General features: G+C 33.3%; 4 protein-coding genes across 4 annotated transcripts in view; 2 read left to right on the plus strand and 2 right to left on the minus strand.

Moving 5' to 3' along the window:
• The window catches only part of LOC133186354 (U1 small nuclear ribonucleoprotein A-like), a 195,018-nt gene that overhangs the window by 15,500 nt on the left and 152,480 nt on the right, over window positions 1–27,038 (minus strand). The gene's annotated exons all lie outside the window — the stretch shown is intronic.
• On the minus strand, window positions 2,305–11,028 carry LOC133186230 (activin receptor type-2B-like). Its single transcript, XM_061321465.1, has 9 exons — window positions 10,789–11,028; window positions 10,194–10,364; window positions 9,136–9,312; window positions 7,190–7,331; window positions 6,298–6,405; window positions 5,912–6,189; window positions 5,373–5,554; window positions 4,902–5,171; window positions 2,305–4,324 (listed from the first exon to the last, which is right to left on the minus strand). Exons 1-9 carry the CDS (start codon window positions 10,841–10,843, stop codon window positions 4,133–4,135), a joined length of 1,575 nt encoding a protein of 524 aa, XP_061177449.1. The 5' UTR covers window positions 10,844–11,028; the 3' UTR covers window positions 2,305–4,132.
• On the plus strand, window positions 13,994–15,917 carry LOC133193559 (uncharacterized). The gene has a single exon (XM_061329554.1). The coding sequence runs from the start codon at window positions 14,344–14,346 to the stop codon at window positions 15,298–15,300; it is 957 nt and encodes a 318-aa protein (XP_061185538.1). The 5' UTR covers window positions 13,994–14,343; the 3' UTR covers window positions 15,301–15,917.
• LOC133193659 (dehydrogenase/reductase SDR family member on chromosome X-like) lies at window positions 21,059–26,357 on the plus strand. The gene is made up of 7 exons (XM_061329645.1): window positions 21,059–21,177; window positions 21,629–21,736; window positions 21,901–21,969; window positions 22,534–22,635; window positions 24,852–25,059; window positions 25,143–25,362; window positions 26,032–26,357. Exons 1-7 carry the CDS (start codon window positions 21,063–21,065, stop codon window positions 26,212–26,214), a joined length of 1,005 nt encoding a protein of 334 aa, XP_061185629.1. The 5' UTR covers window positions 21,059–21,062; the 3' UTR covers window positions 26,215–26,357.

Raw genomic sequence — 27,038 nt, forward strand, 5'->3', positions numbered from 1 at the left:
TGGTTGGGGCTTCAGAATTTCTTCGACATATCCATGGTGTTCGAGATACCGAAGTTCAACTGTATTCTGAAATTGAGCCATTTACAACAATACAGACATTCACTGATACTATTAAACATAGTTCAATGATCGTTGAAATTTATTTTCAGATTGAAGTACATTATTTAAATCTTTAAGATAGTCCAAAGATTTCATTTTTTGTCCTAGATTTTACATGTAGATCTGATCCTATTACAAGAGGAGAATTTCTACCAAGAAACAACTCACCTCCCTAGACACAACACTGTGTTTACACATCACTGAATACCATACTCTCCCTCTTTCAGTATCTAGAACACTTAATTTCAGGGACCAAATTATTCTTCTAGAATACACACTTCAAATTGAAATAGTTCTGTAGATTCATATTCAGAAAGACTTGAAAGAAATCTAATGATCAAAATTGACTGCTATTAAATAGAACGGGGAAATTCAGGCACCGTTCCAATTAAATTCATCAAAAGTTATCTTTTTATCGGTTGCTTACTTGAGCCAAAGGCTCAAGTGAGCTTTTTTGATGGAAAAGTGTCCAGCATCCCTCTGTCTGTCTGTTGTGTGTTGTCTGTAAACGTCTCACATTTTTGATTTCTCCAGAACCACTGAGCTGATTTCAGTCAAACTTACCACAAAGCATCCTAAGTGAAGGGAATTCAAGTTTGTTCAAATGAAGGGAAAAGCCCTCTTTCTTGGGGACATAATTAAGAATTAGTGAAAATTTAATTGCATCTCTCAATTCTTCTCAAGAACCCCTGGAAAGATGAAACGTCATGTATGTGAAAGCCTCATTACTAGCTTAGATTCAAGTTTGTTCAAATCATGACCCCTGCAAGTTAGGTGGGGTGCAAAAGGTGATGATCAAAGGTTCAAATTGTAATATAAAGGAAAAAATCATTAAAAATCTTCTTCTCAAGAACAGAAAAGTCCTGATTAGTCATATGAATATATAAGCATCCTCAGATATTGTAGATTTGAGTTTGTTGCTGTTGATGTGGCGTGGCCACAATAGGAAATCAAAGTTTTACATAGGAATACATATGAAAACAATTTTAAAATTTTTCTCAAGAACAGCAAAGCCATGATGTCATATTTAAAATATGGAAGCATCCTCAGGTAGTGAAGATTCAAGTTTATTACATTTTCAACAGTGAAATACTGTAACTTATTTATTGAATAAAAGTGATATTCTGAAACAGTGTGAAAGGGTATCAAAATGGTATTCTCATAGTGTGAGAATATCAGAAGTGCGGCAAATCTCTCGATTTTCCTTCCCTTCAGGAAGAGCGTTTTTTTTTTTTTTTTTTTAAAAAACTCCCTTGTCTGTCATAAGATAGAGAAAGTAATTGAATCATCCTGACAGAGACTAAAACTGCTAAAGTTTCTCCAAATATGTTGATAAAAATCCATGTTTATGTTTTTTCAATCTCTCAATTGCCTTAGCTATGACGTCTCAACTGCTTCACTATGACATCACAGCCTATGACACTGTTTTACAAAAAGACTTAGGCAAAGGGAAATAATAAACAACAAATTCAATGTTTTAAGATGAATATGGAATTTATTAAGACAGGATTTTTCTATATTTTCTCTCGTGCTTTGCACCCATGAAAATATCAAAAAATCCTGTCCTCCTCTTGATATAAATTCCATATTCATCTACAAAACATTGAATATCCTCTATTTCTTCAAATCATGGCCCCTGGGGGTAGGATGGGGCCACAATAAAAGATATAAGTTTTACATGAGAATATATTGGAAAAAAAATCTGCTGATGAAGAACTGCAGGACCAAATTAACTCAGTTGAGCCCATGACCTCTTGTATAGTGTATTCTGGGGGGAAAAACAAATACAGTTGAAGTTTGGTACCTCGAACACCGACATCTCGAATACCATGTACCGGTATATGCCGAAGTGTTTTGGAAGTCCCAATCACATATTCTTCAAGTACTTTATCCTTGAATCCTTGAATATCTCGAAGTTTTTTCTTGATCCCATGGAGTTTGAGATAACCAGGTTTGACTCTATTTGAATCCCAATATCAACTCATTGAATAAATACATGTAAATGTATTTGAGTATTTGTTGACATCCCTACTTAGTAGTTCCAATGTACCAGACAGATTTCATATTCTGCATGATGTCTGTTTTTAATTAAAAAGTCTACTTAAATTTATTTTTTGAAGCACTTCCTGACTACACAACTGTCATCAAAGTTAATTTACATTGATCAAGTGAACATCATGGTATGTTTGTAATATGCCATTTTATTGAAAATAATCACATATAATCATTATGTAATGGACTTAAACAACAGACTTTTTTTTTTTGAATCTGTAAAAGTGATAAAATTAAATGCAAACCTATTAATACAATACTGTTTCACAAACCACACATTTTAAAAGTGGGTTGACATGTATTTTAAAAATTCAAAAAAAAAAAGGTTTATTAAGGTAGAATATTCCATTAAAATAAAAGGTAGTTTACATTGATAAGTTACTTAAACAATTCTCTTGTAAAGCAAGTTTGCTTGAGACTCATGATTGGTATTTTGAAGCTGTTAGACTTACCATTGTTAGCTACAATTGTATAAAATTAACACGATTTATGGAACGTTTCATGTAAGTATACAGAAGGACATCAAATGGCAATTCAATGGAGTAAACTATGCCACACTATCAAATTTTCTTTAAATTTTTAGTACTTATAAACAACCTATTTAAAATAGTGTCATCTTTGAAATGAAAATACACCTTTCATTTAATCAACTCCAGGTCATAAACCAGTTAAGAAAACAAATACAATAAATATACATATACCAAGAGAATGAGTTTTATGTACAGTTAAAAATCAAAAAATGGGAACTAAGTAAACAAAAACTACTACTGCATGGTACTACACTAACATAATAATACTAGGGAAAAGGACTGCACACTGGTATTTTTTATCAAATCAAACTTCAGAAATCAGAATGTGTAAAGTATGGAAACAAACCATTTCACAAATCAATTCATTTTAAAGCTAGTTATAGGAGTTTGATTTATAAGTAAACTTAAAGAGAAATAAAATATTTGTACAAAAGGTTATCAAATTTAGCAGTAGTTTAAAGGTAATTAATGATGTAATTATAACTACGCTAGGACATGATGAGAATAACAGGCTTGCAATACTTGCATCTAATGAGAATACAATGGTATGGTATACAGATTACACTGTGTCAATAATACATGACAGAAATATATTATACATTGATAAAACCCGCACAACAAGGTTAGAACAATCACCGGTACATACATATGTAATATCATCTGAAAATGTACCAGAGGAAACAAGGCATGGTCAGGTGGATTGTCTCCCCTAACAACCAGGTATAAAGATAACATTATCACTCGTAACAAGAGGACACATATAATGCCATGGGAAACAACAACTAGTTTTACATATACATGTACATGATCAGTAAATGTTTCTCTCAAAAAAATTAAGAACTCCTTTATCGTTCAGTCTACATCTCGGCAACATACAATCCAACTGCCGTCCCTTAATGTGTGAAAATCCATTCACAATATATTAAGTACAATATAAAATCAATAAAAATCTTTCTCAATATGTTTTTTTTTAAGTGTCAAACATTATCATCAAGTTATATCAAATGCTTGGGGAAATATCTTCCACAACTTTTAACACGTAAAACTGACATATAAAACCTAGCTAAAAAAATCATAACTGTCTCACAGCCTTTAATACATTTACATATTTGAAAATTAGCACTATGACATTGGGATATAAGTAAATATGAAAATGACCAAACAAATTCCATATGAAAGATGTATATCAAGAATGAATAGCTATTAATATCTGTACACTACTGTAATAGGTCATGTAGCAATAAACACATCTCTGCCTCTCCTAATTTGTCCAGCATGAAGAGAAATGGCCTGGTAGACAACATACATTCTCCCTAATTAAAGATCTATAAATATGTTTTCCACATGTAATTGTATCTCCTGAGTTAGCGGCAGTCTTCTTCACACAAGTCGTGTTATCAGAACTAATTGCCCATGTATGAGGTATGCTTGTGGGATCTGTTTTGTGGTTACTAGGTTGACACGGAGGAAATGTGGTAGTATATGTTCTGATTGGGCGAGATGCTCAGGTTGTGGCTAGAGGTGGACACATTTAGTGTACGACTTAACTGACTCAAACGCTCCTTGACACAGATGGCTGACACTCGAGCCTCTGCATCCTGGTCCCAGCATTCCTCTATGGTGGCTGCAATCTGCTCTAAGCCCTGTATAAAACATAAATAGTAACAATAACCAATAAACTATGCTAACAATCAAAACAATTTGTGACAATAAGACAAATCATTAAGCAAATATTAGTACCAGTAACAACAAATAATCTTCTCAAATTTCTGACAATGTGAAACTTTTTTAACAAATTTCTTTTTTAAATGCAATTGTGAAGCAACTTTTCTGAAACACATCCTCTTTAAATTTTTTCAAAGATTCAACATTGTAACCAACCTAAGCCCTAATAGCCCAGTTATGAACCTCTTTACTCTTTATAATTTATGGCTTTGTTACTCTCAAAAAGCCTTTTACAATATTTTTCCCATATAATGGTCCTATATCTTATCCCAAGGCCTGCCCCAAGAGTTATTTACCCGGTAAATTTGAGTTTACACTCCAGGATGATTTTTTTAATATGTGTACCATCAAGTACAACTTGCAGCACTATTCTTCTGATATCAAAGACCTGATTCTATATTATTCCACTCTAAAATATCTTAACCCCTTTTCTGGCCTCATTCCAGCCCCAAGGGGCCACAATCAAAGCAAATCTGAATTTATGATAAAAATTACCGGATGTTGAAGCCAATGATTCTTTATAGTTGGCCTTAGTTTTTTCATCACTACAAGTTCCTGCATATCCTCTAGTGTTGGGTGGGATCCTGCTTCCTCTTCAAATGGTAACTGATATTCATCAGACGGTTGATCAGAACACGAATTACGAGTCAGGAGCTCCCAGAGGACCAGTCCGCAGGCATACATGTCAATCCGCAGAAAAGCATCCTTCCTAAAACTGATCGCACCCTCTAATATTTCAGGTGCCATGTATCGCCGCGTTCCAACCTAAAATCATTTATCAGAAATATTTTAATGAAATAGTGCATTTCAATAACCTGCCTGATATGCTTAAAAGGGACTAAATTTCACATGTGTTAACCCAGGCTGGACAATATTTGAAATACTTCAAAATTGACTAAGATCTTAGGACCTAATAAGCACTTCATTTTCATGTATATATGTACATGTATACAGATATCTAATTACCAAGCCATGTGTCTCTCCAGGGCTTTTACCAGGCTCAAATTTCAATGCCAGTCCAAAGTCAGCAATACAAGCAGTCAGATCTTCCTTCAGCAATACATTTTTACTTTTGAAATCTCGATGTGCCACAGCTGGTTTAGACTGGCATCTGGTTAGTGAAACATCATCATGCAGGTAGGCTAAACCTACAATTCAGCAGATAAATGTTTAATGTAAAATATCATCTAAGTCAAAAATCATATCACAAATCATAAATGTTTAAATGTAAAATATCATCTATGTGACTATGTCAAAAGTCATATCATTTACTAAGAAATCACTAATTTTCGTGGGAGTTTAATTTTCATTGTTTTTGAGGTATGAAGAGACTCCAGAATTCATGTCCTCCACAAAATGTAAAATTCTGTATACATAACAACTCAACTCTTCTTTAACCATGAAATCAAATAACACGAACTAATATTTTCCCTCAAACCAAGAAAATTTGACCCCACAAAAATATGTGATTTTACATGAATTAATTTTATCAAAAAGTGACTTACCCCTAACCATGGATTCAGAGATTTTACACAACTGACTCCAAGTAACTGTGTTGCCCTTCAAAAAGTCACAAAGTGAACCTTTCTCATGGAATTCGGTAATAAGCCAAAGATTTTCCTCATGTTTTTCCCCACCAACAAACAGCAAGATGTTGTCATGCCTCATATGTGGTAAGTTGTAGATTTCCTGCTCTGCCAACCAAGATGCTTTTTCCTTGAATGGCATGATTTTTACAGCAACAACTGAATTCAGCATGTTGGCTTTCCAAACTTCACCAAACCTAGTAAAAAATTAAATAAATTTACATACATGTATTACAAAGCCTTACTCACTTTAAAGTCAAAAATTCTACAGAATCTAATTTGGTGGCCTGTGTTACATCTCTTACCTTCCATGAGCCCTAAGCTCCAACAACTGGATGGGACGGTGAGGCTGATTAAACTCTTGAGTCCCCATCTCAGGGTCACTGGCTGGCAGTTGTAGGTGAGAAGTGTACCTGAAAACAAAAAACATCAGAACTTGTAATGTTTAACAGAATTTTCTTCACTTAAAAATTATTAAACAATCCAGAATATACACATGTATCTAAGCTTAACTTCTTCACTTGTATGTGTTTTTAACATACAAGTACATATGCACTAGTATATGTAACTTACATAACCATGGCTACATATTAATATTTAATTCTTTAAAAAATTCCATAAGTTAAAAAATCTTGTTCAGTGACAATCTTAGTGTGTTAAACAAGGTGTGCTTTTAAACCATCATATAGTGGTGAAGCCGCTCCATCACTGAATACATGTATATATTAAGATAAGAAAATACTGTAGATTTCACATTAAATTTTCATCTCACCTTGTTTCACAAGATAATAATTTGGTATTTAAAAACGAGACAAAATGTTCATGACTACTGGTTCTTGTTGTATATATTCTTTAATGATACAAATATATGCATAGCCCTACTCTGTGACCTGTATTCTTTAATCTACACCCAGGGTATATATATATTTATCTCACAATTTTGGTAGAGGACTCATGAAAATTAAACTATAACTATGGTGTACAGCTAAGTGCTAAGTAAAGATAATCATAACCACTCCTATGGCATAAACTCTGCACCCAAGGGACAAATTTCAGTTTTGATGGATGTACTAGATGACCTCTTCCTATTTATTGTAATGCATATTCAATTACTAAATGTATGGCCCATTCAGTGTAAAAACATTCCATTTCACACTAAATCTATAGTGAAAATGCAGAAAGATTAGATCCACCTACATGTTTCGGTTGTAATAACAGCGCCACATGACAAAGACCATGACGATGAGTATTACTAGTACTATGATGGGCACCAATGAATACATCATGATCTTCATCACTTTGTTGGCTTTTCCATTAGCGTTGATTTTAGTGGTTGTATCTACAGAAAGAAAACAAATTTAGTTAATTAATCAATCACATGGATAAATTATATATGAAATGAACATCAAAAAATCTATAGTCATGTGGGCATCAAATACCATTTCATTTACTTTTTTAAATTCTTCGTGAACAACATCGACTTTCATTGGTTTCTAAATTTTGTACAGGACTTTGCCCTTTCATATACAAGGAAGAACCATACACTGATCATGCAAGAATTTTCCATTGGTTAACACTTATCTGTAATAATGAAAGCCTAATGGTGATCATAACAACATTTACACCTTTGAACTGTTTGAAGATGCAGTTAGCTCAAGAAAAGTTAAGGTTAAGATTATATGCTAATACATAGGACTATTTTACTCTTAAATACATTATAACATCTAACAGATGTTCAAAAATTCCACACTATAATTACATTGTGTTAAAAATTTTACAGACAACATTCAAGGTTTTTTATTATATGAAATCTTCTTCATGTATCTGTCATCAGATTGCCAGAGACAAGTAAAAATACGCTTTCAGGCAAGTAGAATCCAGAACACACTAGCTGCTCTAACAGGTTATGGACATGTTCAGGGACTAAAAATTTCATACCAAACTGAATACAAATATATAAATCTTCTAATGAATAACTGTTTCAAAATAATTGAGGCACTTCGCAATGCACATGAGACACACTTTGACTCCATTACTTGCCACTTTGTTGTTTAGGGTTAGACATATAAAGCTCCTATGATTTCAATCTATATGAAAATTAGGGATGGGTATCACCAAAAATTTGTATCACGATAGATCATCATTTTTTCAAAATAGCCCGATAACATCATGATACTTTTAAACATAATTTTTAATATGATTTTAAATGATTTTCCATAATTTTTCTAATACATGTATTGTAAAAACATAACTGCACTTTTCAAATTTTTATTTATATATTGATAAAACATTTTCAGCTGCTAGGATGCCATTGTTTTACTATTTTACAACATATCTTAAAATTCCAGTAATGTAATTGTAATTCAAAAGTGTCAATAAAAGAATTATTATTTCCGAATTTATAATTACATACATAACACTGGTATTTCAGTCTCTGCATCATGACACATTTTGCAAAAAAAAAAAAAAATTCTGATATACCAGTATACCAATGAGATCTTGCATCCCTAATGATAATGTTGTAAAATGGGTTATAACCATTGAGCATGTTAAATATGGTGTTCTCATGTAAATGATATGAATTACACTTTTCAAAATTTCATGTTGGATTTTATGTACAAAGAATTAACTAGAGATTTTGCATTGTTTCTGCAAAACTAACTAAAAAAAATCAAATAGAAATTTGGACATTTTCTGGTAACTTTTACATAAAGCAACCTATATATTTTCTGAAAAGTAAAATCTTAAAGTTTTTAATTATGCATCGAAAAATGATGTCATGGTTGCCATGGCAACAAACAAGCCCCATAATTGCAAAATTATGTGTTTTTTGAAGTATCTTTAGAGAATGGTTGTAGTCATCATTCAAGTCAACTTTCTCTGAACTTATTAGTTTATATCAATTAGTAGAACTCTTTAGACTCTTTTTATCTATTTTCCCTTTGATTTCCTTGGTTTCAGGCAATCCAACTTAGTCAACTCTTTGGAAGTGCTCAAGCAAAATTAATTGTGTTAATTCCTGTCATTAACAAGTTGATATAGCAGAATGACAAAAACACTCAAATTTAATATATGCACCTTCCACATTTGAAATAATTAGCAAGGTACTATGTCACACACTCAGGGATCCATAAATTACCAACCTTTCTCAGTTATTGAGGCCGGAGAGCTTCCTGCCATACTGATGTTGTAATTACATAGGTCTGTGCGACAACAACAAAAGCCCACACTGTGTGTCTGGTGTTCACTGGACTGTACACAACTGTCATTCTCACAGCCCTGGTTCTGAGTCCAGCATCCTTGGTGCATTAGTTTAATTCCTAAAATAGTGAACAAACTGTATTTATCTAATTAATCATACTACTCCTAGGCTGTGGGTAAGGCTTACAAATAAGAAAAGAATTCATTTTTTTTAAATCAACTTCAGACACATAAAATTGAAATCTTTTGAATAAATAACACTAAAAATATGAGCATAATTAAGAACACCAACTTTATAGCATATTTAACATATATTTTTCCCTATATTGAAATTTCCTTACTAAATTATTTCTTGTGTACAGAAGCACATTCATATTATCAAGAAAAGGTAACCTTTAATTACAATCATACAACACTTTTCAACTAATATTCTGTACCTGTATATGAAATTTGAGCCAAAAAAAATCCAATCCTGCACACAAGAAATTTTCACTTGGAAATATTCTCAATGCATTGTGGGATGTAGAAGTAATGAGAGCTTGTATATATCACCCTAATTAGAATATCTAACTGTGTCTCGGGACAGGCCCTCACCACAGTTAGAAGCCTCCCATATACTCGCAATGTAGCAGAAAATTGCAGAATCGCTCCAAAACGATTCGGAGAAAATTACTGAAGTTGCATTAAAAATTAATTTCAATTTAATCATAACAAACCTTTCTGTTATTGTGGATACCTTTCACTAATAATATTAATCCATATAATGGAAGAATTCAACACTTTTTTTCAATCCTTTTCACTAGCTTCAAATTTACATGCCATGTTGACATTCCACACTCTCTGGATTGTTCACAGTAAACAATGCACTGTGTTAGAGTTCTCCCCATATTAGTATTGCTACACTGCCTGTACACGGAACACATTCTATCATTAAACCAGGTCTGTAGGACATTATCATTTTAACAATTAGAACATTCTATCTAATATCATCTAGACTTACCATTAGTTGAAGTATTGCTGGGACTCCAAGCAGTGAAGCAGTATTGACTTTCATCATCACACCTCTCATGTCTTTGGCAACTGTTCCCTCCATTTTCCTTACAATCTGGATCCAACACCATACACAGCCGGGTTTTGTGAACAGCCAACGCAGCCTCTGTTGACCAGCTCCCTATATAAACAATAACATCAGATCAAATCAGAATATTTACATGTACTATACAGACTTGTGTTTAAACTGAAGCAAAGTCGATGTGTATCAGATAATATGGTGGAAGAACTCCAACGGGCTTGGAAACTGTATATATTTGTCAACCACAGAACTTAACATGATTTGTGCCAAACTAGGAATTCTTTCTACTAAACTATCCTCGAATGAAAAACATTTAATATATCAGAACTTGCACCCAACTGAAAATTGACAAGACATACAACTTAATTCTACATACAAGTGTCTCTAAAAACTAGTGCATAGGTAAACTGAAATATCATAATTATACACTGAAAATTTTTCGACGATATTCCAAAACAGCATTCCATATCTAAAATGTCATAAACAACATTACTTTGAAAATATACTATTAGTCATTTCTTACCCGTTAAATGCTGGAGGATAACGAATACAGTTGTAAACACGTGAATCCAAAACATTCTTCTACATTTTTGATTTCACACAGTACATTTCCTTCGGTTACAATCGTTATTTTTTTGCAGCTGAATACAATCAATTTGAATATTTTATCACATTTTTTTCAAAAACAAGCTATTTTCTTTTGTTATTTCTTTTTTCCTTACACAAAGCAATATGTTAGATAAAGTATGCCCTCTGTTTATTTTCTCAAAAATGGCTGACAATTTTTTCTAAAATGCCCGGATGTACACTAGATAAATTAAGTCGTCCACAGAGTGCTTCGTAATTTTATAAATGGAGAACTTCAAATATCCTGTTTCGACATAGAATTATCATATTAATCAAGGCCGTAACTACCATTGAGATAAGTGAGGCAAATGCCTCACTAAAATTTTAGAGTTTTCTGAAAATTGAAAAAAGTTTTACTTTGATCTGAAATTATTGCGTCTTTGTACTAAATTCATTATAACACTTTCAACTTTAGTTTCAAATTCTGAAAATCGATCATCTCACCATGCAGGTGCTTCATTATAGTTTAGAAAGCTTTTTAAAAAATAATTCAAAATATGTATAAAAAAAAAAAAAAAAAAAAAAAAAAAAATTCAAAGATTAAGTCTTTAATGTATTAAAACCCAGCCTGGGGCCCGTTCTACAAAAGAACTTACGACTAAGACCAAAATTTAATTCTGCTAATAACTCTCTAATTTACATTAAATAGAAAATGGTTTTAATTATTTTAACAAGTATGTAGAAAGATACTTTTACGCTAGCAATTGTAAACAGAATAATTTATTTTGCAAAATTTTACAATCAACTAAAGTTTTTGGTCTTAGTCGTAAGTTCTTTTGTAAAACGGGCCCCAGGTTTTGAGACCCCCCCCCCCGGAGAACCTCCATCAGGGCACTACCCTCGACCCGCTTTTGATTCGGGTGGCCCCCAGCTGCAGAATCCTTGCCTCACTAAAAATTTGAGCCTAGTTACGGCTTTGTTAACTATAACTTTCCTTTATCAGAATCCAGTATTGTGATAAATCAAAATATTAAGGTAGAATGTAACAAATGTAAATTAATGTTTTTGTATAAAGAAAGATTTTGTGTTGGCAATTTTAATTTTGTAAAATTTGCAGCCCTCCAGCGGTAGCGTCTCGATATGAGTGAAGAATTCTCGAAGGGACGTTTAGCAACCAACCACTTTTTCATTTTTTTTTTCTTCATATAAGTAGAGACTTGTGAATTCACTTGTAAATTGTTAAATTCAGGGCTAGACAAATAGCATTGCCCGACGCCTGGGACAACCAATTTTGTTTGGCGGGCAAGTCATTTGTTATGTGGTACCTGCCCACGGACAAGTGCTTCTCCAGTTAACAAAAAAAAAAATCAAATGTTGTTTTTTTTACCGCTGTTGAAATGTAATGAATCACAGTAGAGCACCTATTTTCGCTGCTGTTGACCACAACATCGAATACTCGGTCGGAACTACTCAAGAATTTCAACATTCATGTGTATAGTTAAAATATACACAAGACGTAAAACATAGCAGCTATCGATTCCATGTCAAAAAAGTTGAAGAGGATTTTAGACCTTTATAGGTATTGTCAAAATGTAAAATTCATGCCGTGAATACAAACATTTTATACTGATATTAAAATTGGAGCCGTTGACTGGCGATCACAGAAAGTTCCGATCGGCATGCAGTGGTGGTTTTCATAATCAAATACTGTATAATATTTTTTGCTTTCAGTTATATGAATACACATTATTTTTACATAAAAAAAAATAGGGAATACCTCATCAAAGAATTTTGAAGAAAATAGAATGAAACTTTGACTTTACTAATACCCTGAAAATATGGAAAGAAATCTGAATATTAAATGTAACATTTTACTACTTTTACAGTTTAGAAATTGTAAGTTGACAATGTGCACATTAATTCTAATGCTTGATATTCATATGCTTTGCAATTGGAAATCATCAAATGATTTGACGTCGTCATTTTTTTTTTCTCTTTGAATATTTTGGGGATGTTAAAGATAATACAGAGAAATGTTTAAATTATATACATGTATATAATTATTAGATATGTGCACTTCAAAAGCTAGGAAATCTCCTTGGAACAAGATTTACCCCTAAAATTTTCTGTGGAAGAATTAAGTAATTTTGGGTCTAGTTTGGTCCCTATGAAGTGTATCAATTGAGACATATTTAATATTAAGGATAATGCTTTAATTTAGTGTTAATTAAATAAAGGTGGGACAAGCATATTTTTGGTAGGACAAGTAATTTTACGATGGTAACCTGTCCGATGGCAAGTACTGAAAAATTCTATTTGTCTACCCCTGAAATTGCTTGTCAATGGCTGTATTTCTCTGTGGAAAAGGGAGTCCAAGATAGATTTTAGTGATTTTTTTAAATATTTACAACACATCATTCACATGAACGATTTTTTAAAATTTACTAATGTTTTTGAATTTACATAATTTACTACTTAATTGGTCTTTCCCATTGCAAAACATGGACTTTATCATTACACTCATATGAAAGCGAGGATATCATTTTGTGACCTCACTGCTCAAAGTATCTATATTTCCTTTTTTTAAGGGGGGAGGGGGTATTGGGAGTGGCCGGGGATCTGAATTAGATCCATGCACTAAGTAAAATTATAAATTAAGTATATTGCGGCTGCTATATTTTTTCTCACCCTACATGCTGATCTTTCCCAAACAAGGAAGGATATTTGTCAGAGTATTTATAAATGTCCGTGAATTTGTTCACAAGTTCCTTAAAAATTCCATTACATGTATTTTACTATTCTAAAATGAGAGGAAACAACCACATCATTTCCAGGAATATATGTATCTTCCACTTCAAGAGAATGAGATCTTAAACGTTTTTTATTTATTTATTTATTTATTTATTTATTTATTTATTGTTTACAATAATCTTTTTTTAAGAATTAAAATAACTCACGAAAATTTCATTTATGTTTATACTTTAACATTCCTATACCAGTATTAACAGAGGGTCAGGGCACGGTATTTGCATGGTGGGGACGAGTATCTGCCTGCTTTACCTAATTTAATCAAATAATACCCAACTTTGCCTTAATGAGATTTTATCAGACAGTTACGTAAGATATCGTAATATAATGTAAGACAAACATTTTCCCACTTCATTTAAATTACACATGCTGTTGTTATATGACGTAGCAGATCAATCAATAGTTCTGCTTTTGTTTGCATTCAATGGCAAGGGAGAATTTTATTCTGCTTTTAAATATCGCAATCCTCTTCGCCCATAAGGCGTATTTGTGTACACGTAGTTGACTTTAGAACGAATACCTTTGTATTTTTACTATGAATAAGGAATGAGTTGTGATAAGAGTCATATCTTTTAGGTCCGACTTAAATCGTTCAGGTCCAATACATTTACCTGAAATGAATGGATTATAGTGTCACTCATTACCAGGTGTGTAGGAAGTGTGTGGTATAATATTTTGACACTTACAAGTACTGGAATTCAAAATGTCGGATCTTGAAAGTGGTATGGAGGATCGAAATAAAAGGGAAGAAAGTGTAATAGAGGAAAAACTGAAGTCGGATTTTTCTGAGGTGTTAGATCGATTAGATGATATTAAGATCGATGCTGATTTAGAAATGTCAGATGTGACGAGAGCTGAGGAGGAACAAGAAGAAGAGGGATCAGAAACCCAGTCTCTCGGGGCAAATTCCTCCGCCTCAGAGGTTACCGGTGACAAAGGGAGTACAGGCAGCGGTCAGGATGTATCCCAGGACATTAAAACGTCAGAAAAGAGCGTCTCGAAACGCGAATCGTCAGAGAGGGACAAGAAGAAAGGGGGATCTGTGTTATCTAAGCTTCGAAAACTTACAAAGTTTGACAAAGCTCCTAAAAGCAAGCCTGTAACGGTTCCTGATTCTAAGTTTCTCACTATACGTGTAGACAAGTTACCACAGATTTTCGTAGCGAAATATCTTGGAAAGAAAGAAGTGAAAGGCTTATTTGGACTTCATCATGTGCGGAAACCGGTAGATGAACTCGTGAAAGTGGTTAAAGACAGTTTGTTGGCAAACGAGAAAGTGGAGTTGCCTCTAACTTATGTGGTCATTTCCGGTCGAGGAATTGACATCAGGGAGCACAAGGCCAACACTGTCAAGGACAAGGTCAATTATGGACTCATACCAATCGACTTTATTTCCTACGGTGTCCAAGACCTCAAATACTGGAAAGTGTTTACTTTTATTGTGGTGAATCAATTATCTTCAAGAACCAAAGAAATGGAATGTCACGCTTATATGTGCGATTCAACAGCAAATTGTCGACGAATGGCCCTGGCCTTAGGAGTTTCATTTAACGTATACAAACACAAATTGGCTACACAAGGAAAAGCTCACAATTTTCAGGTGGAATTAAGACCCCCGGACGAACTTGCCGATGAGTTTGGAAAGGATTTCGAAGCTTGATCATGACTTTTTTTCTCCCAAGAGAAAACATGTACATGTAATTTGTGTTCAACTTTTTAAAACTAAGTTTCAATGAGAGTATACTACTTGCCATTTATTCATGAAAGCATCCAGTATTTATTCGAATTATTTAAGTTGTTTCTTTTTATTATACTGTCAGTCTGATAATTTGGAATCTAATACGAAGTTTGTGTCACATTGAATGATTCAGTCAGCATGACCGAGTACCCCCTGAACTGTAAGCTGTCCATATATATATGAGGTGACGCACCTGGTTTGCTTACAATGTACAACAATGTGTTTGTTGTTTGCTATTGACACTGTGACCTGTTCAGATCACCTTAATTTTAAAGTGTAGGATCAAGTTACAACTGCAATTCATTGCTACAACAATAGGTGCCATTCAAACTCAGGAATTTTCTCTCCAGTCTTGTCTATAAAAGGGGAGAAATCGCTGAAGCAAACGATGTCAATATTCGTGTAAAGTATTCATGCCTTTGGCTGTAACAAGATAAAATCTTGTGCATGTTACTTTTATTTAAAATTCAGACTTGAACAGTCCTAATCATAAGGACAAATATTTTTATATTTAACCATTATAAATGGCCAATGACTCATGTCGCTTCACTTTTTTTTTTTATCAGGGATAGGGCTTTTTTAATGATGGAAATACATGTATATCTATAAAAATAGAAATTATTATCTTGTTGTTTCTTATAAAATGGTGTGTTTACAAAAAAAGGTTATAAACGATACATTTTTCTTTGAGAATAATATGAAATAGTAATCTTAAATTGCATGTTGCACATTCTAATAAGACATATAGTTTAAATGTACGTTTATTCTCCCACATTCTTTTCCTTGGAGTGAAGACACTAATCCTATTCGATCTCGAAGTAGAGCTGCACTTAATTGCTGATCCTTGGCAAAGAAACCAGATTACAAGATTTGCTTTACATTATACCCTTCCCTTATCGAATGTTAAATTAAGTTTACTATTTTGATCAAGTTTGGTAGTTCCTTCTTGAAAATATATCTCTGTTGTTGAGTTGTATACATGTATTAAAGAACGGTGTGTGAACAGTGGGCGCTCCAAGAACGCACATGCAATCGAACCCAGCTGGGGCTTGAGTGTGCCATCCATTGCCCCAAAAGGAAACAACATTATATGTCATATATCTTCTAAATATTTTCCCCTTTGTACCTACTCTAGCGGTAACTATTAGTATAAGGTACAATCAGCTTCCATATTTTTAACCGCCTCCAACAAAAAAAGTTTGCAAATGCACACCCCCATCCGCAATTTCATATCAAATAGTGTTTCAATTTTCTAGAATCTTGCAGACAGACACAGGGACAGATAAACACGGGTGAAAATATAACCTCCATTAATGAAGGCAATAAGTTAGACTCAATTGCCACGAACTCTCGCCAAGGTCTCTGTTATCCGACATTCCAACACCGAAATATACCAACATACCTCCTGTTAAGGTCACCTTCAAACAGACGTATGTACTTTGTCACCAGAGATGAATATACTGTATTCACTTACAAGACTATATTCACTTACAAGTGTCTTCCCCAAGCATATTTACATTTGAATTGCGTTTGAGTACCGCTGAGTATTAGATGCAGTGAGAAGATAATCGGACAAAAAAGTCTAAAGAAATTCATAAGAAAATGTCTTTCTAATGACTACATTTTTATTGTGAATACAGCAACACCTAATTTTAAATGACACACCAAAGACACGAAGTCCAACAAAACTGTTATCTTATAACCTTAAAATGTTTTACTTCCTCGTTGTTATCAAGTCTAAGAAGTATAAAACAAACACATCATGTAATATCATGTGTATCTTTTAACTATTGAGCGGCGGACCATGAACGAAAGATTGCATACATCACAAAGATAAAAAAGCATCTTATTACAATTTTTACATACACTTTAGTATGACATTCCAGATATAAAGGAGTTTTTTTTTTAAATGGCACCATGCAGTCGTTATCAATGAATGAAGAATGTCTTCGTGTCAAAGGTGCTTGGGGAGGGATACCCACCCATCCACCCCCTCCAGTATTCCCAAGGGTTCTCCGACTTTTTAATTGAAATATTTTCTATATATAAAAAATTTACAAAGAATCCAAAATAAAACCTAAAACTAACCTTTTATAAAGAAAAAAAATCACATTCATTAATATTGATAATAAAAGAGAAGAGAGGCAACTTAGAAAAACGACTTTCGACACCTCGCAAAGGTTTGAAATGTGCATAAAAAGCACATATCCGGGGCTTAAATGTAATTTTGTGAATAACTTTCAAACTTGCATTAATTTGAAAATGGTTTTAATCTTTTTTTTTTTAAGAATTTAGAATATTTATGCAAGCAATCTTTAAAGGAATTTTTTTATCGAGTAAGATTTTACAATCAACTAAAGAAAGATAATTTTATGAAGCAATTGAAGTTTTGGGTCTTAGTCGTAAGTTCTTTTGTAAAGGGGACACCGGGCCGTCGGTTTCTGGACAGGGGGTGTAAGGGAGGATCTGGGGTGGGCAATCACCCTCTGAACCAGAAAATTTATAGAAAAGGGTATCATATTAGTAAGTTCTGAACCTTTCTTCAAGTCATTTTTAACATAAAAATGAACAAAATCTAAAAGCATTTCTTTAAAGAAAAAAAAAATGAATTTATTCTGTTTAGAAAGAGATTTTTCAAGGGGTGCGACCGCACCCAACGCATCCCCATTCCCAAGGCCTTGGTATCGTCATTTCTATCTAGAATTATCTATAATGAATAAATATGCAAAAATATTTAACTTAATTTTAATTTAATAATGCCTATTCCCGTGCAGAAGTTAATTGTTAGCGTATCAAGGTAAAATGTAACTTTAATTCCGGAGTCTAAAAACAACTGCAGCAATAAGAAAATACTAAAATATATATTTTTCCCTTCAATATTGTATGTCTAGATTATTTGTTGATGTCCTGAACACGTACCTAGCAGCCTTTAATTTTTATCTATTTAACAAATCATCTGAATGCACCGCCGAAGAAATCTATAAGTTCACAACATTTGAAATTTTGTCTTTTCTATTGCCATTTTAGCCCCCCTCCCCCATTTACCTCCCCTCCTTACCGAATAGAATAATATTGTGTACTAAAAAAAAAAAATTTCGATGGCCTTGGTATCATCAAGCTAATACTAATGTGGATAGCGCATAACCTGTGTGTACACATTGATATTTATTTTTATGGTATTTGCTAAAACCTAAGATCACCTTGTTAAATTTTTATATTTTTTTGTTATAAAATATTTCTCACTGGAATGCATGGAGCGCCATCTTCGTTACTTACATGATGGGGGGGGGGGGGGGGGGTTAAAATAAGGTATACTGTCCCTCTTTTAATTTATGGGTCAAGGCCATTATTTTCAATTATTTTTTTTTAAAACAAATTTTGTCAAATTGACATTGAATGCACGAAGAATAGTACTGTTTCTTGCACTATAGCGTGTCAGGATGTATGTTGTTATAATTGTAATATGTTGCTTTGTTCTCTATGTTATTAAATAACAACCAAAGAGATACTGATAAACTGGTAAACTGGGAACTATCGAATTTACGTGCTTAATTTTTTTTATTCCGTTGATAATCTCTGTCCACGTAAGATGGGAAAATGCTTTTCTGTTTGCACTGATGGTCATTGACCCCTCACACTTCTTCCCAATCGTTATCCTTTTCAAATTTTGATGAAATAGGGTGAGATTGAGAGCAATAAACTGTGAAAGTCAAGCTCGTAAGTATGTATAATTGTGTGTCAAGAAAAATTGTTTCCATGCAGACAGTTCACGTTATATATTTTCCCTACTCAATAAATTACGTGATTTATTAGAGTTATTATTAAGCAAAGAAGTACTTCTGGAGAATTTTTTGTCTAAAATTTACATGTACCTATTGCAAGCCGGTAGTACGCGAAATTGGGGGGGGGGGGTGTCCGGGGGAAGCAAGCACTTTTTTTAGAATAGTCTTTTTGATGTAGTTTTACTATGTAAATTGTCATTTTGAAGCTGCCCCCAACCTTTTAGTTACGGTACGGTGGAACACAGTCAAATTTCAGTTTTTAAAAAATGTACCGAAAAGTAATCTAGAGAAAGGTCCAACCCCCAAAACACACCGCCTCCCTCACGAAATAGGATTTTCGAGTTTGGGCAGTATATATATATATATATATTTGTTGTTGTTGCTTGTTTTTGGGAGGTTACCCCACCTCATCCTTCAAAAAGTTGCCACGGGCCTGTATTGTATATGTAATTTATTATGTATGCATATGTACTCCCTATGACTATATATAATGTAAGTACAGTATTACCTGTCCACCAACATCAACGACTTAATTGGTGAAAGAGAAAAGTCGTATTCTGATTTAGGCTTTGGAAGTTCTTTTCTGTACAGAGGACTATCAGTGAGATAATCATAAATACCCTCAAGCTAAGACATTCGTACTAAAGCTTACATACATTTTTGGATCCACTTGTAATTGGGTCATTTTCTGATGTGTACGTCTTTACTCTGCATCCCATGACGACACAGAATATCTTTAAAAAAATATCTTTAAGACTTTCGGGAGAAATGTTGACAGGTTAAATAATTGTACAACGCCAAATACCGTAAAAATGTATAGGTTGAAACTTGAAAGTCATGTCAAAGTGAAGCACAAGAGAGTATGAGAACATAAACCGTGTAAATATAATCTTCATCAATATCGAATATTTCTAGGATCGAGTTCGGTATGTTTGCCAGCTATCAAAAATCATCTGTATATACATGTATCGGAAAATCTCACACTTGGCAAATTTCTCTGCTATCGTTTGACAAGATGTGTTTGTGGAACACTGATGCCTCCGTATGGCAGGTTATGGCGAAGGTTAAAATTTCTCAAAAGCAAGTCAAACTCCAGGTCAAAAGATAAAAAATGTTGGTACCCAAAGAAAGGTCTTGTCTCGAGGAATATACTTGTGAAATATGAAAGCCCTAACATCAACCGTTGAAAAGTTATGGCGAAAGTTAAAGTTTTTCAAAAGTCAGTAAAACATCAAGTTCAAGGTCAAATGGTGCCCAAGGGAAGGTCTTGTCACAAGTTATTCTCTTTAGAGAAGTGGACAGGCTTTCGCCTACATCCACTTCTCTTCGCAAGCCTTCATGTTTTGATTCTGGAAAACGTGTAAATCTCGAACCGGTGACGGTCTACACTTCAACTGACATTTCGTCTAAAATACGTCTGAATGTACGTAATAGACGTGTTATATTATCAATTTTAACATAAATACACACAATTGTCACAAGAAAACTGACCTTTAAATACTGTTAATCCATTTTCACAAGTTCTCCATTTGAAAGCCATGACACTAACTAATCAAGGTTAAGGTCAAATATGATGGTACTCAAAGAAAGATCTTGTCACAAGGAATAGACATGTGTAACAAGAAAGCCATAGCACCAACCAATCAAAAGTTATGGGCAATGTTACAGTTTTTGTGGACAAACAGACGGACAGGCGGACGGATAGGGCAAAAACTATATACCCTCGAATCTTAGATACGGGGGCATAAAAACATTTATAAATAGTTACATCAAAAAGTTTTCAAATGCCTCGGAGAATCTTATTGTGCTTGCTTCCTCGTTTTAATTTTCTTGCCATTCCACGTAAGGTAATCCGAATATATAATTTTGACCGTATTGGATTCTCTATACCAGATTTTCAAAATGGCGCTGTCCATAGTAATTGGAATTTGTTACATCTTTTGGTCCTTTTTAAAGGTTTACATTTTCGGTTTTCTGGCATTGGTGCGTCAGTTACTACAGAGACATAAAATTCCAGGTATTTACTTACATGATAAAGAAAAGATAACAGGAGTAAAGGTTGAAGTGTTTATACAAATGGAGGAAATTCGAACATTGCATTCACTTTCCTTTTATCCTCCCTCTACTATATCTCAGTAGTATATAGTTCTTTTTTCCTTTTCTTTGTGAGCTAATAAACTTATTAACAATATCCTTTGTACTTTTTAAGCAAAATTATATATTTGGTGATGTTGTTTGTCAAAAAATAAATAAAACGGCTTTCATTCTGATATAATGTTTAGCCACAAATTAGACTATGTTTGTGTTTCAGGTTATGATAGTGAGTGTGCCATTTTTTAAATAAAAAGTTCAAATATTTTGAGATAAAATATACATTTAGTGTAAGACTGTGTACCTACATTGCTTTAAGATATGCATTTATGTGTACAACTGTATACCCACATTGCTTTTTTTTTTTTATCTTTCAGAGTTGCAGTTGAGAACTGGAAAAATTGCCCTGGTGACTGGTGGTACAAGTGGTATTGGGTTTCATGTCTCACTGGGTCTGGTGTCCAAAAACATCCATGTGATCATGGGTTGGAAAATACTTTTAAATTTTTACAGTAAAATTAGATGGTTGAAGATTGATTTTTTAAAAGCGTCATGCATATTCGTAAAAGCAAGTACATTTTAAAGTTTTCTAAAGGAAATTTTTGTAATAATAAGTCTTCAGGCAAATTTATTTTTATTTCATTTCAAGGTGGTCACAACACTGAAAAAGGGAAAGAGGCCATCAGGAAAATTAGAGAAGAATTTCCTAATGCTAAAGGTAAAATTTAGTAATTTCAATATCATAGATTAAATTCATACAATATACAGATTATGTCTAGTATGTAGTGATCAACTATGATTATTGTTCACCTGTAAGATTTCATGTTATTCTTTCTAATTGTAATACAAATTTATAATTTGATATGTAATTTGCCAAATTATTAGATCAATTTTGAGATTAAAAAAAAAATTGATTAGATCTTTTCGAGTTTTACAAAAAAGAAAAAAAAAATAAAAGCTAAGACACCAACTTGGCAACAAACTAGTATGTGTATCAATGAACATAAAAATACCCTGCAATATACTGTAAACCAACCTTCCTTAGCTTGCAACTAACCACTAAATTTGTAGGGAGGGGAAAATTGGGGAAAAAAGATATGGCCATGATGGCAGAAAATTACTGCTGCATTTTTAAAGATAAGACAACTTGAGACTGAACACTTTTGCAGGAAAATTTTACATATTTCTTGGAATAATAAATTGAAGAAAGTAGCAGCAAAGGAATGTTGTTTCATAATTAAAGCTTTTTTACTCATATACTTTCCTATTGTGTTTCTTTCAGTGGACTTTATGCATTTAAATCTGGCCTCCTTTAAATCTATACAGGATTTTGTTGAAAATGTAAAGGCAAGATGCTCCAGCATCCATATACTGGTGAATAATGGTAAGTATAGATAAGGAACAAAACAGGCTTTTTTTTATTTAACTCCCCCCCCCCCCCCCCAACAAAAAAAGTATTGAGCTATTTTGATCGAATTGCTCTGGTATCTGACTGACTGTAAAATTTTTATGCCCCGCCATGAATATGGCCGGGGCATATAGTGTTTGTCATGTCCGTCTTCCGTCTGTCCTTCCGTCACTCTTTGCGTTTAGCTCTGTTCAAAGCTCAGTTTCAAAGAAACTATCCAAGATATTTTTTATCAAACTTCATATGCTGATAGATATTGATGAGAGCTATGCAACTGCATCAACATTTTTTGACCTTGACCTTTCCTTTGACCTTGAACTCACATTTCTTAAATTAGTGTTTGGCTCAGTTTTAAAGATACCATTCAAGATACCGAGTAGTGTAATCAAACTTCATATGTTGCTACATACTGATGTAAGCTATTCAACTGCATCAACATTTTTTGACCTTGACCTTTCTTTTGACCTTGACCTCACTTTTCTCAAATTAGTGTTTAGCTCAGTTTTAATGAAACCATTCAAGATATTTTTAACAAACTTCATATGCTGATACATACTGATGAGAGCTATTCAACTGCATCAATATTTTTTACATTGACCTTTCCTTTGACCTTGACCTCACTTTTCTTAAATAAGTTTTTAGCTCAGTTTTAAAGATACCATTCAAGAGAGTGTTATCAAACTTCAATCTGACTAAAGCCAGACCTCTATTTACGCTATCGCATATCTTGCACTTCTCGATCAACATTCGCCATTTTTCTTCACACAACGAACTTCATTTACAATGGCTTATCTGATTGGTTGACAATCTGATGCAATATGCAAATACAAAGTTCACCAGAACATGACCTGTAATGGGGAGTTATCAGATCCTCTATGCGATAGTGTAAATAGAGGTCTGGCTTTAGTCAGATTGATCAAACTTCATATGTTCATACATACTGATGAGAGCTATTCAACTGCATCAACAATTTTTGACCTTGACCTTTCCTTTGACCTTGACCTCACTTTTCTTAAATTAGTGTCAAATTTCATATGCTGATACATACTGATGAGAGCTATTCAACTGCATCAATATTTTTTGACCTTGACCTTTCCTTTGACCTTGACCTCACTTTTCTTAAATTAGTGTTTAGCTCAGTTTTAAAGAAACCATTCATAATATTTTTATCAAACTTCATATGCTAATTCATACTGATGTAACCTTTTCAACTGCATCAACATTTTTTGACCTTGACCTTTCCTTTGACCTTAACTTCATTTATTTTAAATTAGTGTTTAGCTCAGTTTTAAGTAAACCATTCAAAATATTTTTATCAAACTTAATATGCTGATACGTATTTATGAGAACTATTCAACTGCATCAAAAAACGTTTGACCTTGAACTTTTCTGGGACCTTGACCTCACTTTTCTTAAATTTGCATTTTGCTTAATTTTAAAGAAACCATTTAAGATATATTTATGTAAGCTTATGCATTTATGCATATTTTGGTGAGAATTTATCATCTATATCAAAATTTTTAGATTTCAATTTCAATTTTAAAGAAACTATTCAAGATATTCTCATCAAATTTCATACAATAATACAAATTTTCATGTTGCATTACTAATATACCCTCAGCGGGGCATTCATGTCCTATGGACATATTTCTAGTTTATTCTAATTATTATCTAGATTCCCATTTCAACTATAAAATGAAACTTGAGATTTTGAGAACTGATAATGAGGTGTTCCAACCATGCTCACAATAAAGATAATAAATAAGAAATAGAGAAATTGGGATTAGGTCAATATAATTTTTTTTTTTAAAAAACCCAAAGAATCATGAACAAAAATATGTACTCTAGAATCAACTTTATTTATAATACGACCCTTGATCTAATGAGGAATTGGACCATTTTCATGTACCTGTGGAGGGGGGGGGGGGATTCAAATGTAATCTTGAAACCTTAAGATTACACTAAATATGCAAACTTTTACTTGTTAAGAAGGATGTTTAAAACTTGCCCCTCAGTGTCTGAGTGGGTCATGAAATAGGGTTTATTTTACTTCAAAAGAATACATGGTGAAAAAGTTTTTAAAATCCCTTTCTCAAAAAGTTCATGCAAAGCTATAATTTTTCAAGATCATTTTCCTTACTTTGCATTATTTAAATGTGAAACATGAAATTGTGATTTATTTTACATTCTAGCTGGTGTAATGTTTGCACCATATGAAGAGACTACTGACAGTCTAGAAAGCCATTTCCAAATAAATTATTTAGGACACCTATATCTCACACAGTCTCTAATGGACATTTTAAAGAATTCTGGTACAGATGAATTCTATAGTCGTATCATTAACCTCTCATCAGTAGTCCATAATGTGGGATCACTAAATCTACTTAACTTTGGAAGAAGGTACTATCACTTTGATAAAACATTTTGTACATTTGAACTTAATGTACATTTCTTGATATATGTTTGTGATAATGTCCATGTAGGTATTCACATTGGTGGGAATATTCACCTCATGCAGCTTATTCAGATTCCAAGCTTTACATAGCCCTCTCCTCCTGGGGTCTCAGTGAACAACTAAAACAAGAAAATTCCAAGGTGACGGTCAACACCCTGCATCCTGGCATTGTTAATACAGCTCTCTACAGACATGTCCACTGGTCCATCAAGTGGCTTCTGGATATTGTTGCTAGGTTCACTTATTTGGTAAGCTTTAGATTGTCCGGAGCATATCTTCTCTCTTTGTCAAATGTGACTCATACTTCACTCACAGAGTGCCACTGGTCAATGGATGTGCAGTGACCTTGAATAAAGTTTTTAGGTCAAGAGCCAAGGTCAAAAATAGCCTCTCTGTTTAAATCTTTGTCCGGAGCATATCTTCTCGCTTTTTTTGTTTGAAATGAATTGACATTGCATTTTTTAAGAATGCAAATGGAACACTTTGACCTGAGCAGTATTACCAGTTTACTGCTTCATGTTTATGATTATATTCTGAGGACAACTGTCTGAATTCTGATGAAGTATGTCAATATCTATCCAGTGTTTGTTTCTTTACTCACATAAATATCTCTCAATATCTGAAGTCAGTAAAAGAGGTGTATGTGAGGAAAAGGAAAGACAACTCCAGGTAGAGATTGTATTTTTGCATTTTTCTTTATTCAAATTGTCAGTGCAAATATTTTGTTTGTTGGTTTTGTTAAATAGTTCCTCCCTTTTGGTATTTTTGCTTTAAACATGTCAAATCCATTCATTAGACAATCTTCTTGTTAGACCACATCAGAAGAATTTCTGCATTTTTTTTTTTGTTTTTTGTTTTTTGTTTTTTTTTGCATTTTTTATAAAGTCAGTAATAGAGTAAACATTATCTGTTGATAGCCACCACCAGAGGGAGCTGATACTATACTTTATCTGGCCTTATCACCAGATGTGGAGAGAGAGACTGGAATTTATTATGATAATTGTCAAGAACAGAAAACATGTCAGATGTCATACAGTGATGATATCATCAATCAAATGCAGGATATTTCAAATGATACCATACAGGACAAAAGTCAGTGAAGAAGAAAGAAAAAGGTCATCGGGTATAATTGTGTGAAACTTTGAAAATGATGTTGAGTTGATTTCCCAGATATACATGCATGTATTTGTGCCAATTATTTGTTTGATTGTTAGATTCTTTGATAATAAAAGCAAAACAAAAATCATGTGAGGTTATTGATTTTTCCTTAACATAGTTGTTGTCACCAAAGGTGGCTCGGGAGGGGGTGGGGTGGGGGTTCCGGACTTCCATGGAATTTTCAGAGATTTAAAATTTCTATGTAAAAGTAAGGGAAAAATTACCTTGGAAACCAGGAAACACAGACCTCTTAAAATGGTAGGGAGTCATAATTGAATGCATCTTCTCTTAACCCCCTGGGGTATTTAGGTTTTGGCAAATTTTAACGTGTTTTGTTTTTTGTTTGTTTGTTTGTTTGTTTGTTTTTTTTGTTTTTTTTTTTTTTTTGCTTGTCAAAAATTTTTTGAGTTTGACATATGGAACACACTCTCCCTGGAACAAAGTCCTGGATCCGCCCTGAACCCAGCTGAGAAATTTCAAGAACAAGAAGGAAGGGGGTATCAGCTAAAACACCTTTTTTCTCAATTTTTATCATTAAAAAAAACAAGATGTGTTTGTGAAACACTGATGCCCCCTTATGGCAACTTATAGCAAACGTTAAACTTTCTCAAATGCAAATCAAATATGTTGGTACCCAAAGTAAGGTCATATCTCAAGGAATATACCTGTGAAATATGAAAGCCCTAGCAGCAACCATTGAATAGATATGGAAAAGGTTAAATTTTTTTCAAAACTAGTTCAAACATCAAGGTCAAGGTCAAATGGT

This window comes from Saccostrea echinata, unplaced genomic scaffold (assembly GCF_033153115.1).
Source record: "Saccostrea echinata isolate AGI-Se365-2 ecotype Australia unplaced genomic scaffold, CSIRO_AGI_Sech_v1 ptg000001l, whole genome shotgun sequence".
Classification (NCBI taxonomy): domain Eukaryota; kingdom Metazoa; phylum Mollusca; class Bivalvia; order Ostreida; family Ostreidae; genus Saccostrea; species Saccostrea echinata.

What these genes read in the sequence shown, in the direction of transcription:
- LOC133186230 (XM_061321465.1), bottom strand. Translation starts at nt 10,843, where the DNA reads ATGTTTTGGATTCACGTGTTTACAACTGTATTCGTTATCCTCCAGCAT. An exon ending in TGTTATTACAACCGAAACAT is followed by an intron (nt 6,406 to 7,189) that starts GTAGGTGGATCT and finishes TTTTGTTTTCAG; the next exon opens with GTACACTTCTCACCTACAAC. An exon ending in ATCATTGGCTTCAACATCCG is followed by an intron (nt 4,325 to 4,901) that starts GTAATTTTTATC and finishes TGTTTTATACAG; the next exon opens with GGCTTAGAGCAGATTGCAGC.
- LOC133193559 (XM_061329554.1), top strand. Translation starts at nt 14,344, where the DNA reads ATGTCGGATCTTGAAAGTGGTATGGAGGATCGAAATAAAAGGGAAGAA.
- LOC133193659 (XM_061329645.1), top strand. Translation starts at nt 21,063, where the DNA reads ATGGCGCTGTCCATAGTAATTGGAATTTGTTACATCTTTTGGTCCTTT. An exon ending in CCATATACTGGTGAATAATG is followed by an intron (nt 22,636 to 24,851) that starts GTAAGTATAGAT and finishes TTTACATTCTAG; the next exon opens with CTGGTGTAATGTTTGCACCA. An exon ending in CTACTTAACTTTGGAAGAAG is followed by an intron (nt 25,060 to 25,142) that starts GTACTATCACTT and finishes ATGTCCATGTAG; the next exon opens with GTATTCACATTGGTGGGAAT.